Consider the following 17303-nt stretch of genomic DNA (forward strand, 5'->3'; position numbering starts at 1 on the left):
CAACTGCTGAGTAAAACATATGGGGATAGAGCTTTTACCCCCAAGCAAGAGTGCAGAATCAGCCTGCCTAACACAGGACCTGATATGAACTACATGCTCAATGAAACGTTTGTGGTGATGACAACTGAATGAGAACTCTTTGCAGAGTGTCAACAGAAACTCTCAGAGAACTCAAGCAGAGGGAAAAATGATCATTTCCTCCTTTCTCTCGCTACGTGCTAGGCCCACATTGTTCCAGAATTACTAGAGAGTCAAAAATAGCTCCTTTTTCCATTTTCAGACAGCAGGATGTCCTTTCTTAAAACTTACCCAGGAATTACTTAGCGAATACTTCCTATTGTAGATATCACCCACTCCCTAAAGTGGAAATGTCACTTAAAGAAAATCAGACTAAATAAGATGATTTAAAGTTTTATTGAGTAAGCTTCACAAATGGGCATGTTGATTGACATATCCAGGTGCTCATTACAAATCAGACAACCAAAGCTTCATTTTAAAAGTTAAAGCAATCTTGCTGCTCATAAAATATTTTTTAAGCCTTAAATCTGTTCCTAACCAACATTTAATTTCATTTGGTGATATCTATTTATCCATGGCTAGATACCTCCTTTTCAGAAAGAACCTAAGGTACTGTTTTATTCCCATTACAAAGCTCCATCTAAACCACCACAGTGATTCATGGAAAGAACATCAGACTTAGCACCAGAAAATTTGTTCAAATCAAGACAGTAACACTTCCTAGCTATATGTCCTAGAGGAAATCAAAATGTTTCTAACCTTAGTTTCCTCATTAGCAAAATAAGGATAACAATGTTGACCTTAAAGGATTGTTTTGAAAATTAAATAAAATAAAATATGCAGATGTAATGTATACATTATAAAGCACCAAAAAATGTAAGGCAGTAGTATTATTCACGTACGAAGATGGTTCATTCATTATTCAATGCATATTTATTGAACATTCCCACTTGGCAGACTTTTTGCTTGGCAATGAAGATACAAAGTCAAGAAAAGATAGTCATCACCCGTAAGGAGCCTACATTCCAGTGGAGGAACCAAAACTAAAAGGTGGAGGAAAGCTCTGGGTGCTTGGGAGCCAGAAAGAGCTCCTAGACTGGGTAAGGGAAGTGAGGGAGGCCTGGGAGCCTCCTGAGGGGTTGACACCAGAAGGAACTCCATCGCTACACATTCAGCAAGAGTAAACAAATCTGAGTCCCTCCTCTGCGGGGTGGTCCACACACTCCACAGTCCTGGGCCCTAAGATAGTTCAAAAGCATCCCAACCCCTTAAGGCAGGCTTTCTCAACCTCAGCACCATTGATATTTGGTCTGGATAATTCTTTGTTGCAGGGGCTGTCCTGTGCAAGGTAGGTTTGGCAGCTGGTCTTGACTCACTAAATGCCATAGCATGCGCCCCACAAAGCTGTGACACCAAAAACTTCTTCAGACACTGCTAAATGCTCTCTGCAGTGCAAAATTGCCCCCTAGTTGAGAACTACTGCCTAAGGTCATGGAAAACCAATGCAGTTGGTTCTGGAAGGAGTGGAATTCATGCACCCAGTGCCCAGACTTATACTAGATGCTCAATAAATACTGAATGAATGAATGAATGAGTGAATGAGCTTCCTGGAGCCCCTATATATGTTTTGGGACTCATCTGGAAGAGCCTTGGAAGGATAGTTAAGTTTTAAGGTGCCCAAATGAGAGGTACCAATAACACCACGTCCATTTATAAAGTGCTAGGTATAAATTGAATAAGCTTGGGCCAGTAGCTCACACTCTCTGAGTCTCAGGTTCCTCAGTTCTTAAATGGGGATGGATGATAATCCCTGTGTTGCAAGATCATTGGGAAAATTAAATGAGAGAATTGTAACATATGCAGCATTAGGGGTCAAGGCACTCATTCTTTTGGTGCAATTGACAAAAGGAATCTTAGCAGAGTGTCGTTCCAGTTAGTGGGTAAGGCTTATGGACTAGTGTAGTCTGGGCATATACTGCTTTTGTTATAGACATATGAAATACACAATGCCAGGAACTGACATATCAGCTATACAACTCATCCCTCATAAGCAACCTGGTGAGTTAAAAGGCCCAGAACGTTGTGACTTGCCAAGGACTCTACAGCTAATAAGTAGTTCCCTGAACTCCAACAAATCAGTCCATCAGCACCCAGGGCTGGCCAACCTACTGGTCCCACCAGCTCCATCACACTGAGGCTTGTTTGAACTGTGGGTTTGGGGGAAATGCTTTCTATATTCTGTGTTCTGTAGTTTTGTATAGACATAGATCACCAGATCTGGAAATGTCTTCTGAAAATACCGGGAAGGGTCTCCAATTTTTAATTTCATCCTGAAATAAAACACAAATGGTTCAGCATGCTTGCCCCAAATTATTCTTCCCCACTTCACAGCATATGGCCCTGAAGATCTCTTTGCTCGCTTGATTTCTATTGCAGAATGAATAAGGACTTTGGAATCTGACAGAGCAAGACTCCTCCCCTGACTCTTCAACTAATTGTGCAACCTTTGGCCACAATCTTTCTGCACTTTAGATTGTTCATTCATAAAATGGAAATAGTGCAATGCCACAATCCTCTACCTATAATTCCAAACTCTAGAAGAGCCCTGAACTGTAAGACTTTTTTGTGAGTTTGTAGCTAATATTTTTGTCAGCAAAAGTTGATCGAACTAATGTGGGCTATTTTTAGACGTATGTAACTCTACATTCACTTTATCTAGCCGTCCAGTCTCCTGTGTTACTTCACAGAAGGGAGTCACTAGCTCCTGTTCAATTTGTTTTACCATTTATCCAACAAAAAAATAACAAAGAAGATGAAAGCCTGCTGGACATGTCCCTCATTAATTGTAAGGCCACAGTGATAGCCCTTTTACACACAGAGGGAAGGAATTACTTTTCTTTCATCAAAATAAATTTTCTTTTTTTCATCATAGGTATAAACTTAGAATTGGATTTTTTAAATTGTTCTCATTTCACATATAATTTGTAGGAATGAAAGCAATACTTACTTTTTATGCTTTTCTTCATCAATGTGTTCTCCCAAATTCCGGATGAACTTTAGCAGATCACCCACAGTGTTCTGGTAGAAATTGCCACTTTTTTTATAAAACTCATTCATTTTTTTCATAACATCTGCATTAATCTAAAAAAAACAAAAAATAACACAAAAATGTGGTAGCAACACAAAATAAATCATGATGGAATATTCATACCAAAAGGCAAAATATAAATTTGAATATATTCATATATTCTATAATTACCAACTAATTAATAAAGCAAAATAATTTAAAAAGGGAAGTAAATGCTGTATACCAAAATGCTAACTATAATTGTGTCTGGGCCGGGCGCAGTGGCTCACATCTGTAGTCCCAGCACTCTGAGAGGTCTTAATGGGCAGATCACCTGAGGTCAGGAGTTTGAGACCAGCCTGGCCAACATAGTGAAACCTTGTTTCTACTAAAAACACAAAAATTAGCCGGGCGTGGTGGCACCGCCTGTAATCCCAGCTACTTGGGAGATGAAGGTAGGAGAGTCTCTTAAACCTGGGAGGTGGAGTTTGCTGTGAGCTGAGATCGCGCCACTGCACTCCAGCCTTGGCAACAGAGCGAGACTCCATCTCAAAATAATACTTTTTTTTTTTTTTTTTTTTTGTGAGATGGAGTCTCACTCTGTCGCCAGGGCTGGAGTGCAGTGGCGCGATCTCAGCTCACTGCAACCTCCGCCTCTCAGGTTCAAGCAATTCTCCTGCCTCAGCCTCCTGAGTAGCTGGGATTACAGGCACCTGCCACTATGCCCAGCTAATTTTTTTTTTTTTGTATTTTTAGTAGAGACAGGGTTTCACCATGTTGGCCAGGCTGGTCTCAAACTCCTGACCTCGTGATTCGCCCACCTTGGCCTCCCAAAATGCTGGTCATTACAGGCATGAGACACTGCGCTTAGCAAAAAAATTAAAAATTTTTAAAAATTAAAACTATATATATAATTGTGTCTGCACGTGAGATTATAAGTATGTTCAAATGTGTGTCTGTATTTTCCAAGTAAATTGTTTTCATAAGAAATTAAATATATTAAAATACGGTTAAAAATCTTTGACTACTATACTAGGAAATTTGCTATTATACTATACAATATTTTTGTCCTGTGGCCACCCTTTCAAATTCGTACTTGATTACATTTCTTTCTTTAAAAGGGCTGTTCAGACTGAAACCAGGCCTGCAACCATGGCCAAAGTGAATGGTTTTTTTTGTTTGTTTGTTTTTGTTTTTCTAGGTATATTTCCAAAAGGAATAATTAATATTGTTAAAGTGATCACCCTGCCCAAAGCAATCTACACATTCAACGCAATCGCTATCAAAATACCAACATCATTTTTCACAGAATTAGAAAAAACAATCCTAAAATTCACATGAAACCAAAAAAGAGCCCCAACAGCCACAGGCATCTTAAGGAAAAAGAACCAAGTTGGAGGCATCACATTATGATACACTTCCAATTATTCCGCAAGGCTAAGATAACCAAAACAGCACAGTACTGGTATAAAAATAGACACATAGATCAATGGAACAGAACAGAGAACCCACAAATAAAGCCACGTATCCACAACCAACTGATCTTTGACAAAGTCAGCAAAAACACACACTGGGAAAAGGATACACTATTCAGTAAGTGGTGCTGGGACAATTAGATTGCCGTATGTAGAAGATTAAAACTAGACCTCTCTCTCACACTGTATACAAAAATCAACTCAAGATGGATTAAAGACTTAAATGTAGGATCTGAAACTATAAAAATACTAAAAGAAAACCTAGGAAAAACTCTTCTGGACATTGGTCTAGGCAAAGAATTCATGACTAAGACCTCAAAAGCACAAACAACGAAAATAAAGAGAGATGGGGTTTAATTAAACTAAAAACTTCTGCACAGCAAAAGAAATAAACAGCAAACAAACAACCTGCAGCATGGGAAAAAAAAAATTTGCAAACTATGCATCCAACAGAGGACTGATATCCAGAATTTACAAGGAATTCAAACAACTTAACAATAAAAGATAATAACCTCATTAAAAGGTGGGCAAATGACATGAATAGACGTTTCTCAAAAGAAGACATACAAATGGCCAAAAAGCATATGAAAAAATGCTCTGGTGTGCAGTGGCACCATCTCAGCTCACTGCAACCTCTGCTTCATAGGCTGAAGCAATTCTCATGCCTCAGCCTCCCAAGTAGCTGGGATTACAGACGTGTGCCACAAAGCTTGGCTAAGTTTTGCATTTTTAGTAGAGACAGGGTTTCAGCATTTTGGCCAGGCTGGTCTCAAACTCCTGACCTCAAGTGATCCACCCACCTCGGCCTCCCAAAGTGCTGGGATTACAGGCGTGAGCCATTGTACTCAGCCCAAGAAACCTTGTATCAAAAAGATACCTGCACTCATATGTTTATTACAGCACTATTCATAATAGCAAAGATATGGAATCCACCTCAGTGTCCATAACAGATGATTAAAGAAAATGTTTACATACATATAAATATATACATATATATATTTCAGTCATAAAAAAGAAGAATGAAATCATGTCTTTCGTAGCCACATGGATGGAACTAGAGGCCATTATCGTAAGTGAAATGACTCACAAACAGAAAGTCAAGTATCACATGTTCTCACTTATAAGTGGGAGCTCAATAATGTGTACACATGGATGTACAGAGTGGAATAATAGAATTGGAGACTTGGAAAAGTGGGAGGGTTGGAGGAGGGAGAGGGATGAGAAATTACTTAATGGGTACAATGTACATTATTCAGGTAATGGTTAAACTAAAAGCCCAATTGTACCACTACACAATATATCCATGTAACAAAACTGTACTAGTACCCTCTAAAATTTATATTTTAAACAAGGTTACTTGTTTCTTCTTGCCTGCAGGTATCCCAGGGCAACTCCTTTCATATCATAGTAATGTCATCCTCTTTCTCTGTGCTTGTCACCCTCATAGATACAGAGCCATAGATGGCTCTCATATTTAGAAAGAGTTTGGGCTACAAGATCAAAATGCAACAGTCAAGAATCCAGTGGGTCACTTAGGAAGAGTAACTGATGAAAGAGCAATGCTAGTGAGGATGCTGCTGAGACTGGCCAGGTGCACTCTGTGCAGAACACCCATGAGAAATGTCAAGCATGTATGTGTGGCAGGATGGGGCAAGTCAAGAACCAATACAGTCATACAAGCTGGAAAACTTGGGCTCCAGACCTATGCTAACAAAATTAATTGTGTGACCATGAAAAGGGGCAAGTCAGCAGGAAAACAAAGTGTAAAATGGGGATTAAAAGGTCAAACTTGAAGTTAAAACTTGAAGTCTATCAAAATTCAATATAAGCTCATGGAATTTCGGGAAAAGAACCAATACATTGGGAATAAAAGAACAAGTTCCTCTTTCCAGCTCTGCCAATCTCTGACTGTCCAGGCATGAGTAATTTGAGTGTGGTCTCTGAGCCTCAGTTTCCTCAGTGAATAAATGAGTTGGTAGACTTGACACCATCATAGCTTTGTGTAGTAGTGTGGCTTAAGCACATGGCCTCTGCAGCCATCCTTCCCAGCTTCAAATCCTGGTGCACCCCTTACTGGTTCTGTGTAGTTGGAAAAATTATTTGTCTGTGCCTCAACTTGCTCATCTGCAAAATATAGATGATTGTCTCAGCAGTTGTGATAAGGATTAAATGTGGTAACTCATGTAAAGTCCCAAGAACTATGGCTGCTACATAATCAAGCACTGTGTAATCATTAGCTATCATTATTACAGCTGCTTTCAAATTCCTTTGTTTCTACAAGTTAAAGTTTTAGCCAAAGTTTGATAGACATTCGTTTAGTAGAGTTATGGCACATCTACTCCATGCCAGGGATACAATAACTCACAAGACAATGGGTAGTCTCTGCCTTCATGGACCTTATAGGCTAGCAAGGAAAATGGACCATAAGCCAGTAATTATGAGTGTGATGTGCAGTCTAGAGACCAGTGAGCGAAGGAAAGCAAAACAAGAATCAGGAGAAGCAGTATCCCAGGTCAGGCCTAGGATAGGAAGCTGTTGGTTTCCAAGACCTGAAGATTATGGGTTCTCCCATAGTGCTTTGCACATGTCCCTGGGATGCCCAGCACACATCCCACAGCATCATTTCCACGGGCTTCTCAGCCCCACAGGGACACACTGTATTCTGCTTTGTATGCTCAGGGCCTTGCATGGGTCTAGCACATAATTGGTATTGTATAGATGTTTGTTAATTAATAATGAAAGTTCTGACAGTACTGACTAGATTGAGATGGTGAATAATTTTGTAGAGTTCCACTATACTTAATGCAAGTTACATGGAACTTTTCTTAAAGAGAGCAATTTGAAAGATCATCTTTTCTTCATAGTCTATTTCCTCAGGCAGAACGTAGGTCTGTGTGTGGATCCTGAGAGCTGGGCTGTTCACAGGCAGTGGAGGCAACCAGGCTGTACCCGGACTGAAACGCCTCATGGTGAAGCACTTCCCTTGGATTAAGTTCTATTTAGTCAGCTGCTCTTGCCATAATGGTAATAGGATTATCAGCCAAGTGTGAGGGAAAGGCTCGTGGGCTGGGATAAGGCTATCCAGGGGGAGCCTGAATAACAGTCTATCAGAGGGGCATGGGTCTGAATGCGAGAGAGAGAGAGGGCCAGCTTCTCTCTCTGGAAGTAGACACCCCAGTGGGGAGCCTAAGGGAATAGGAATGGGGAGGACAGGAGAGGAAATCACCTCTTTCAGGCTCTGGTCGGCCACTGGTATAAAATAAGATAGAAAAACTAACATAAAACATTACACAAATTCTTATTGCTGGAATAACCCCTGCACTGTAGGAATTATTCATACCTTAGTCGTCCACTTGTCAAAACTTACAGAATGTTCAGAAGGCCCAGGTTGCAGTAGTTTGAGGATCTCACTTTTATGTTTTCGTGTTTTGATGTCGGATTCATTTCCCACATTCCGAAGCGTCCTATAGCGGCTGAAGATGACTAAATCATCTAAATGATCATGATCACCCCATCCCTCCCTTTCCTTTTCTAGAAAAAGGAAACTGTTAGATTTTGGCGTTTTTGTGTTTTCTTTTTTTTTTTTTTTTTTTTTTTTTTTTTTGAGATGGAGTCTTGCTCTGTCCCCCAGGCTGGAATGTAGTGGCACAATCTTGGCTCACAGCAACCTCCACCTCCCGGGTTCAAGCGATTCTCCTGCCTCAGCCTCCCAAGTAGCTGGCATTACAGGCGCCTGCCACCACGCTCAGCTAATTTTTGTATTTTTAGTAGAGATGGGGTTTCACCATGCTGACCAGGCTGGTCTGGAACTCCTGATCTTGTGATCTGCCCACCTCGGCCTCCCAAAGTGCTGGGATTACAGGCATGAGCCACCGCGCCTGGCCACATTTTGATTTTTAATAAAAGTAATACAACCATGTCTTCAAAAATTCTGCATGATGGGAGAGGCAAGCATCTCTTTTTTTCCCTCCTTATTCTTCAGAAATGAAAAGCAGATTCCAGAGAGGTTAAGTCATCTCTCCAAGGACACACAGCCAGTAAATCCCAAGCTGAGAAAAAAGCCTGGGTCTCCTGATGTGCAGCCCAGACTTCTGTCTGCACCACCTCACCCTCTCCATCCTGGAAGCCTGTAGCATCTGCTCAAAGTTTTACTTACCTCTCCCAAGTCCAAAAGAAGGGATGACCTAACAAGTCACCCAGACAGTCCCTCACATGTTCCCCAGGGTGGAAGAGACGATGAATGAGGTCCTTAGTTTCCTCATCTGGAGAAAGTCGAACTACCTCTTCATTACTTTGAGCCTTCAGCTCCTCAAATGAGATGCTTCCCTTCTTTACCACATAGAGGACCAGCCGTCCAAGGTCCTGCACAAAAGCCGTAAATCAAGCCAAAGGTGCTTACTAATTATTAGGGTAACCCTGGAAGGAGTGGTGCAGGCTATTAGCAAACAAGATGATAGGAGGAATCTCAAGAAATTTGTAGGCTTGTTAGGGAGGGAAGACACAGATTTGTGCATAGAGACCTCTTCAAGGCAGTATATGGCCCACACCACTTAGTTTTATGAAGAGTAAAAGATACATATGAGTCACAGTTGTTAGGGCAGACTGCTTGGAGGAAGAGAGATTTGAGCTGGGCCTCAAATGTATGGATAGAATATAGATAAATTAAGGAAAGGGAGAATGCTTTAAACAAAGGGAGAACTGGGAGCCTGGCTGGGAACTGGGACTTTGGGTCTGAGGCTATATCACGCAGCAAATAAAAAAGTCAGTCCAGGCCAGGAGAGGTGCAGTGATGACTCTGGGCATTAGGCCATGGCCAGGAGGAAAGGCCAAGAAGAAGGTCGCCGAAGGAACTCTTTGCACTAGCCACCAGTCAAGGAAGGAGCCGAAATCTGGTGCCACCAAACCAGGAGGCCAGACATATGGATGGAGAGTCTTGTCCATTGGGTTGAAAGTGCAGCACGCTGCAAAACTCTCCAGGAAAGACCTACCCTGACAGGGTCAGAATCAGCCTGGGGGCTTTGGCCTATAGTGGCCAATCTCCATGCCCTCTCAGGAGCAACAGCTATTTCAGAGTCGTCATCTTTTTGGCCAAGCTTAGGTTCTTTCAAGCTGGGAATTGACCTCACTCCTCCCAGGAGTTTTCAGAGAACCTTAGTATCCGGCCTTCTTCAGAGCGTAGCCCACGAGTTTGAATTTGTGGTGAAAGAAACCTCACTTACTTTGTTCTTAGGTAGAAAAATAACTCCTCAATGAATATTGAAGATATTTGAAATTCTCTCCTGGAGAGAAGATGTGGCATGCTCAGTTTATTTACTTATTAAGCTAATGGAGGAAGAGAGATTCAAAGAGATACAGTAAGGGGACACAGCGACAGCCAACTCTGCACCGACCCAAGCTGTTGCACGTTCCCCTTGTCATCCTGAAAGCTCTGCTGAAGGAGAAGCCCAAGGAAATGCCGTGGCCTGCAGGGGAGTCAGGACAGTGAGCAAGATGGGGAAAGCCTTGAACATTCTTTTTTTCCTGGTTAAAATAGAAAGCCCTCCAATTGCCCATAAGAAATAAGGTAGTGAACGGTGATGGTTAATATTGAGTGTCAACTTGATTGAGTTGAAGGATGCAAAGTATTATCCCTGGGTGTGTCTGTGAGGGTGTTGCCAAAAGAGAGTAACATTTGAGTCAGTGGACTGGGAGAGGCAGACCCACCTTCAGTCTGGGTGGGCACCATCTAATCAGCTGCCAGCATGGCTAAAATAAAGCAGGCAGAAAATGAAAGAGCAGATGACTTGCTAAGACTTCTGGCCTTCCTCTTTCTCCTGTGCTGGATGCTTCCTGCCCTCAAACATCAGTATCCAAGTTCTTCAGCTTATGGACTTTTGGACTTACACCAGTGGTTTGCCAGGGGCTCTCAGGCCTTTGGCCACAGACTGAAGGCTGCACTGTCAGCTTCCCTACTTTTGAGGTTTTGGTACTCAGACTGATCCACCACTGGCTTCCTTGTTCCTCAACTTGCAGATGGACTTTATGTTGTGACCGTGTGAGTCAATTCTCCTTAATAAACTCCCTTTCATATATACACATGTCCTACTAGTTCTGTCCCTCTGGAGAACCCTGACTACTACATGAAAGAATAAGGAGACAGAAAGAAGAAAGGTAAACTGGATTATAGAATTTACCTCTAGATCTCTCTTGACTTCCTGTGGATCTCCAGTCCACTTGATGCTCTTATCAAAATCTGCCAGGTGAACAGCATTCTTAGAATCTAAGGAAAAGTGTGCAGAGGCACATTGAAAATACTCATTCTCCATAAAGTGAGAGTCAATTGATTTACATAAATATGTAACATGCTGTAAAAATCATCATCTCCGTAGAAGGCAATAATAAACCTTATATCTGTATTGCCATTCACCCCTCAAAACACTGCCATGTGCACTGTTTCATTTGATCTATTAGGTACCTGCCAAGAGCAGCACTTACATTTTATTTTTTCCAGGCCAGGGGGTAGGAAGGGACGAGGACAAAATTTTTTTTTTATTATACTTTATGTTCTAGGGTACAGGTGCACAACATGCAGGTTTGTTACATATGTATACATGTGCCATGTTGGTGTGCTGCACCCATTAACTCGTCATTCACATTAGGTATATCTCCTAATGCTGTCCCTCCCCCCTCCCCCACCCCACTACAGGCCCCGGTGTGTGATATTCCCCTTCCTGTGTCCAAGTGTTCTCATTGTTCAATTCCCACCTATGAATGAGAACATGCAGTATTTGGTTTTCTGTTCTTGTGATAGTTTGCTGAGAATGATGGTTTCCAGCTGCATCCACGTCCCTACAAAGGACATGAATGGGATGAGGATAAATTTAACCAGCTCCTCGTTCATGCAGTTCCAGGGGCCAAAAGCACAGATCTGTAAAGGAGCTGTTCCTTTACACTGAGCTTAAATCTCAGTGCATGTCTATGGATAAGGTATGTACTCTGCTTAGACTTTTAGGCAAGAACAGCCTTTCCTGAGCACCTGTGATGTACCAAATGACTTACTACTTCAGCATCGCACTTAGACCTCATAACAAACTGATGAAGGAGGCATTATCAGTCTCAAGTGAAGAAACTGAGGCTCACAGTATCAAGGGACTTGTCTGAGGTTATAAAGCTACAAACTGGTGAGACGAGGCTTCAAGTCACCCTAATCATCGCTGAAGCCCTGGCTTGCTACCCTGTACCATATTGCTTCCTGGGACTTTCCGGTCAGCTCTGCTTTTCTTTTAACATTTAAAAGAAAATGCTATTTTTCTTTCCTTTGTTTGGCTTGGACCAGTGGATTCTGACTTGTTCTGCCTTGGAGTCTGTGTCTTCACTACATCACATCTTGTCCTGACATCCTCAACTTTGACCTCAATTTTGCCAGTAAATTTCATGGTTACTGCCAACTTGTCTGAAGGAACTCACCTCTAGGATTCTCAAATTTCTAGAGCTACTTTGATCCATGACAGGCCATCATCTGTTTATTTTGCCAATGGCAATATAAGGCTAGCCTGGTATTCTGTTGGCATCAAACAACCTCCATGTAGACTAACAGAACCCAGTTATAACTGGTAGCAGGAGACACTGCACTGTAATTCTGTAATTATGAATTTATTGTAATGATCCTCAAATTGAATCATCCACATTTACTCTAGGCCTTTCCTCCCTGCAATGAAAAACTTTTCCTTTCGTAAACAAAGATCCCACAATTTCTAAGAGAGAATTGGGAACTGGGGACTCACCTATTAAGATGTTTTGTGGTTGCAGATCCTGGTGGGTGTATGCACAGGACAAGTGTAATTCTTGAACAGCCTTAAATAGAGATGACAGGACATTTCGGGCAAACTCATCTTCCTCATTTTCCACATCTTCCCCTCTGTGCACCTCCAAATACGCTTCCAGAGTCTGCTCACAGAGAGTGACACACACAAACAAATGGCCCCTGTGGCTCTCACTCCCATAGAATGTCACCAAGTGACTGTTCTCTCGGCTGCTTTGCAGACAAGAGACTTCCTGCCGTGCACGTGGGCTGCCCTCACAGAACGTCTTCACGGCTACTTCTTGCTTCTCATAGAGCCCCAGGTAGATGCCTCCTTCTGAAGTATCAGCAATTTTGTATTTTTCGTCAATAAAGAACTTGAGTTTGCCAATCATAGGGCGGTACATTCTGTGGAGATCCTTCAGGGCTGCCCCCCAGTGTGAGCTCTGAGGCTTCCAGTCTTCGGCAGGAGGGTGAAAATGTTCTTTGGCTCCATAAGAGAGGAGAAGCTTCACAAGGGAACGGTCATAATTCCGCCTGGCTATCATAACAAGATCCCCACAATCTGTACTGGCTCCACGCTCGCACAGCAAGTCGGCGATGTCCTTCAGTTTGAGTTCAACAGCAAGCAGCAGTGCTGTTTTGCCGTCACTGTCTGTGTCATTAATCTCTATGTGCTCTTGCTCCAGAAGCCTCTTCACCAAACCAAAGTGCTTCTTCTCCACTGCCAGGATCAAGGGCGTCTTCCCTCTTTCTCCCCTCACATTGACATCAGCCCCATGGTCCAGCAGCAGATGCGTAATAGCCTCCACATCCCAATTGTGAGAGCTCAGGAGAGCATGGATCAAGGCATTTCTGCCCATATTGTCACAGGCATTGACATCTGCCCCCATCTCGTCAAGGAGAATCTTCAAGACCTCTACGTGTCCTTCTTTGGCAGCGTCCATGAGAGCTGTGGCTCCTCCTTTCCTCAGCCGCTCTTGATCCTCCTTTGTCTTTCGCCTCAAATTCACATTTGCTCCTCTCTCATAAAGGAATTTTAGGGCTTCGACATTACCATACACAGCGGCTTCCATGAAGGCTGTGAAGCCATAAAAATCACACTCATTGACATCTGCTCCTTTAGAAAGGAAAAGTTCCAGCAGCTTCACGTTCCCCGCAATCGCTGCGACGATAAAAGGCGTGGCCCCATTCTTCTTCCTCAGAACAGGGTCGGCATCATAACGAAGCAGAAGTTCCACAATGTCCTCCCTGCTCATTTGTACTGCGTTATGCAGAGGTGTCCAACCCCCTTCCTCTTCCTGAAAATTAACGTTGGCCCCACCTTCCAGCAATTGCTGGACCCGGTCAACATCTTCGGTTTGAACAGCTTTAATCAGCAGGTGATTGTCTTCCACTGTAGCCCTTCTACCGCTGGAGGACATGGGTCCCTCCTGGGGGTCATTATGATCCCTGGTCTCCATGACGGTAAATGCCACCTGCTACCACTTTTGCCTTTTCCTTGAGAAAATGCAAACTTACCTCCTTGCACTTAATCAAAGAAGCTTTGAGTGTAAATTGGGATTCTCTGGCAACAGAGCAGCAGTGTGAGGAAGGAACAATGTTCTCAGTCTTCTGACATTCCACCTGGCGACAAAGAGAGGTGCTTTGTAATTTTACAATAGGGAGAAAACACTTGGATTAGAGAAATTAATTATATTAGCATTTTTCTAAATATATATATATTTATTTCTTATAAAACTTTTAAATTACAGAATATTATAAATATATGTAAATTCAAAATAAGAAAATTATTTCTCTAGTCCCAATGCCCAGAAACAGCCAATGATAATATTTTAGCATATTTCTATATATTTATTAAGACATTTGGAATTATACCCTGTAACTTTGTATCCTACTTCCTTTCATTTGATGCCATATTATAAGTCATTTCCTGTGTTACTGCAAAGTCTTGTAAAACATTTTTCATGGCTGTGTAATATGAAATCATACAGTTGTTTCATTTCTCTGTTACTGAGTGGTTTTCAAAAATAAGTTTTAAAGGGTTTTTTAAAATTTTAAATTTAAAAATTCTAAATGATGTTGCAGCAAATTCAGCTTATTTTAGTTTATTTTCTTATGATAGATCTTATGATAGATTTCATATGATAGACTTCAAAGAATTGAATGACTATTCAAAAGATATGATTGCATTTAGGATTTTTAACCTGTATTAACAAATTGCTTTCAATGTCATATAAATATATTCTTACCAGAGATGGGTGGCTTCTTAAACAAAAAAATAGAAGGCCCTGAAAATATGCACATCAATCATTTATCAATAAAAAAAGAAGAACCCTCATTCAATAGGAAAAATATATTTCTTGGCTTTTTTTCCCTTCGCATTTCTCACGTCACCATGAAGGTTGATCACTGTGTTTGCTGTCCTATGCATGTCCTATGCATGTCCTCTTTGTACAACCGTGTGCCCCTATTTAAAGTACAGACAATATCTGACTTATGATAGTTCAACTTGTGATTTTTTTGACTTTGCAATGGTGGAAAAACCATAAACATTCAATAGAAACCACACTTCAAGTACACATACAACCATTCTGTTTTTTACTTTCAGCATAGCATTCGATAAATACATGAGACATTTAACACTTTATTATAAAATAAGCTTTAAGCTAGATGATTTTGCCCAACTGTAGCCTAATGTAAGTGTTCTGAGCACATTTAAGGTAAGCTAGGATAAGCTATGACGTTCAGTAGATTAGGTGTATTAAATGCACTTTTGACTTAAAATATTCTCAATTTAGGATGGGTTTATCTGTATGTAACCCCATCATAAGTCAAGGAGTATCTGCAGCAGTGAAAAGAGTTTGTACTCTGACCTTAGGGAGATGTAAGTTTGAGATTGTGGCTGTGTAATTTTTTACTATTACTTCCTGTAACCTTGGATTGTTGAATCTCAATTTTCTGCTTCCTGAAATGGAGACAAAAACAAATAGTCATGTGTGTAAAGTACAGTCATGTGTGTAATGTATAAAATATTAGCCTCTCAATGAATGTTAGAGCTAATTATATCTCTTTATGAAGAAAAAAAATTGCTTAATGAATTCTATTCTCCCTACACATGTGCATAGAGCTACTACATGAATAGGCAACTGGCAGCTATCAATTTCATCCAACTGTCAACCAGATCTGAGAATTACAGATCCAGTTCAATCATCAGCCCGAAACTGTTACCTGAATGTTTAAATAACTGTATCTGCTATAGATTTCAGGAAGCAACCCTTTTTCAGCAATCTCACCACTCTGACGGTTTCAAAGCCTCAAAGGTTAATCGATTAGTCTCTTAGAGGTTTAATTAATTTTGCAACACAAACACAATCACCAGGCAATGAAATCTTTGAACCAAAGTGTTTGTGTAGACAGTCCCCATTACAATCAGATGTGAGGTGGGCTGGTATAAACAAAGGAGCTGAGAAGGAGAGGAAATATCAGGAAGCCCTGAGTGGCACATCGGAGTTGAGAAGAGACCACCCGGCGGAAGCACTGCAACAGACAATCCTGCTTTCAGTTTCACTTTCTCTGTGCGACCAGAGATGCCTGAGAAACTAAGGACATGGATAAATGATGTGTGGACTGTGACAGAACCCTGGAAGGGCACTGGAGGAAGATCCCTCCGGGCAGCCAAGGGCTGGGACCTCCCCTCCCACTTCCCAAGTTCTCCAGCACCTGGCCTCTCCAGTCTCCGAAGCCCAAGAATTCTTCAAGATCGACTTCTCGAGCTTTTCTAGCTTTCCTCCTTCTGCCCGCCTTACCTGCTCAACTCAGACGTCTGTTATTCCTTTGGCAGCCACTAAGCCTGGAAGACTGTTTGCAGCCGGAGCAGTTTCCTCCTTCTGCGTCACTGAGCAAGCAGGGCGGAGCCAAGAAAGGAGTGAGGAATGTGGTAGTGGAGGGAAAGGAGGCACAGGCTCACTCTGGCAGCAGGAGCCAAGCTTCTGCTTGTATACCTTCTGGAGCAAAGCAATGGCCACTTTCTGTCTGCTGATGAGGGATGTGATGCCCCGGGTCATGTCACTCACCTCTCAGTCTTGCAGTCTTTCAGGTGGCAGCAGCCAACTCCGTCCATCATTCTTTCATCCTTTCTTTGTCATTGCAAATTCTGGCCTTCTTGGAACAAAGGAATGGAAAGTAAACAATATTGAGCACCTGTTGTGTGCCAGACACAATGCTTTACCTGCAGCATGATCCCAGTTAACCCCTGACAATCTTGTTGATTATGAAACTCAGGCTCACAGAAGCCAAGTAAGCCGAAAGCCCCAGCCCTGTCACCTGCCTCAGCTCACTCAATTCACAACTCTGAGGTAGTGCGGCCTCCTCAGAAGGGCACTGGACTGGCAGTCTGGAGACCCGATCCTACAGCCAGCTCTGTGGCTGCTTAGCTGAGTGACCTCAGGCATGTGATTTAACCATGTCAGGCCTCAGTTCTCTCCTGTAACTTGGTGTTGAAGGTTCCTTTCTGCTCTACAAGTTCTGTTCTTGACTATCTTCCTAGCACTGAGCTGTGTACTGTGTACTTACTGCTGCAGTGGAAAGTATTTCCATCCCCAAAGAATACCCAGCCTTGCTGGGGAGACAAAGCTCTGAGACTTGTGAACAGCGAGTAGTGGGTGGTCACTTGACGACCGGCTGGGTCGCCATCCAGGCCTGGGGCCTCTACCAACCCTTATACACTAGGGACTCCCAGGCCTCGCTCTCTAACCCCAGCCTCTCTGCTGAGCTTTAGACCTACAAATCTCGAATATGTGTCAAATGGAAACACTCATCTTTTCCTAAATCTGCCCCTCCTCCCATTTATCCCATCTCTACAAATGGCACCCCCACCTGGAGGCCATCCCTCATCCTCATCCCAACACCAAGTCTCTTGCTTTCATCTGCAAAGGGATGACCAGTCGAGTCCTTGTCATCA

At 42.2% G+C, this 17303-nt stretch overlaps 1 protein-coding gene across 3 annotated transcripts; it reads right to left on the reverse strand.

Moving 5' to 3' along the window:
- Positions 1–395: 395 nt before the first annotated feature.
- RNASEL (ribonuclease L) lies at positions 396–16240 on the reverse strand. 3 transcript variants are annotated; one of them, XM_015446612.3, is made up of 7 exons: positions 16150–16240; positions 12324–13966; positions 10734–10819; positions 8717–8922; positions 7928–8033; positions 3026–3159; positions 396–2348 (listed from the first exon to the last, which is right to left on the reverse strand). In XM_015446612.3, the coding sequence occupies exons 2-7, from the start codon at positions 13801–13803 to the stop codon at positions 2162–2164; spliced, it is 2199 nt and encodes a 732-aa protein (XP_015302098.3). In that variant the 5' UTR covers positions 13804–13966; positions 16150–16240; the 3' UTR covers positions 396–2161. The 3 variants fall into 3 exon arrangements, with proteins under 3 accessions (XP_015302098.3, XP_005540230.3, XP_065390651.1); XM_005540173.4 differs by having other exon boundaries at positions 7901–8033; XM_065534579.1 differs by lacking the exons at positions 7928–8033; positions 8717–8922.
- Positions 16241–17303: the final 1063 nt, after the last annotated feature.

Source organism: Macaca fascicularis, chromosome 1 (assembly GCF_037993035.2).
Source record: "Macaca fascicularis isolate 582-1 chromosome 1, T2T-MFA8v1.1".
Lineage (NCBI taxonomy): Eukaryota > Metazoa > Chordata > Mammalia > Primates > Cercopithecidae > Macaca > Macaca fascicularis.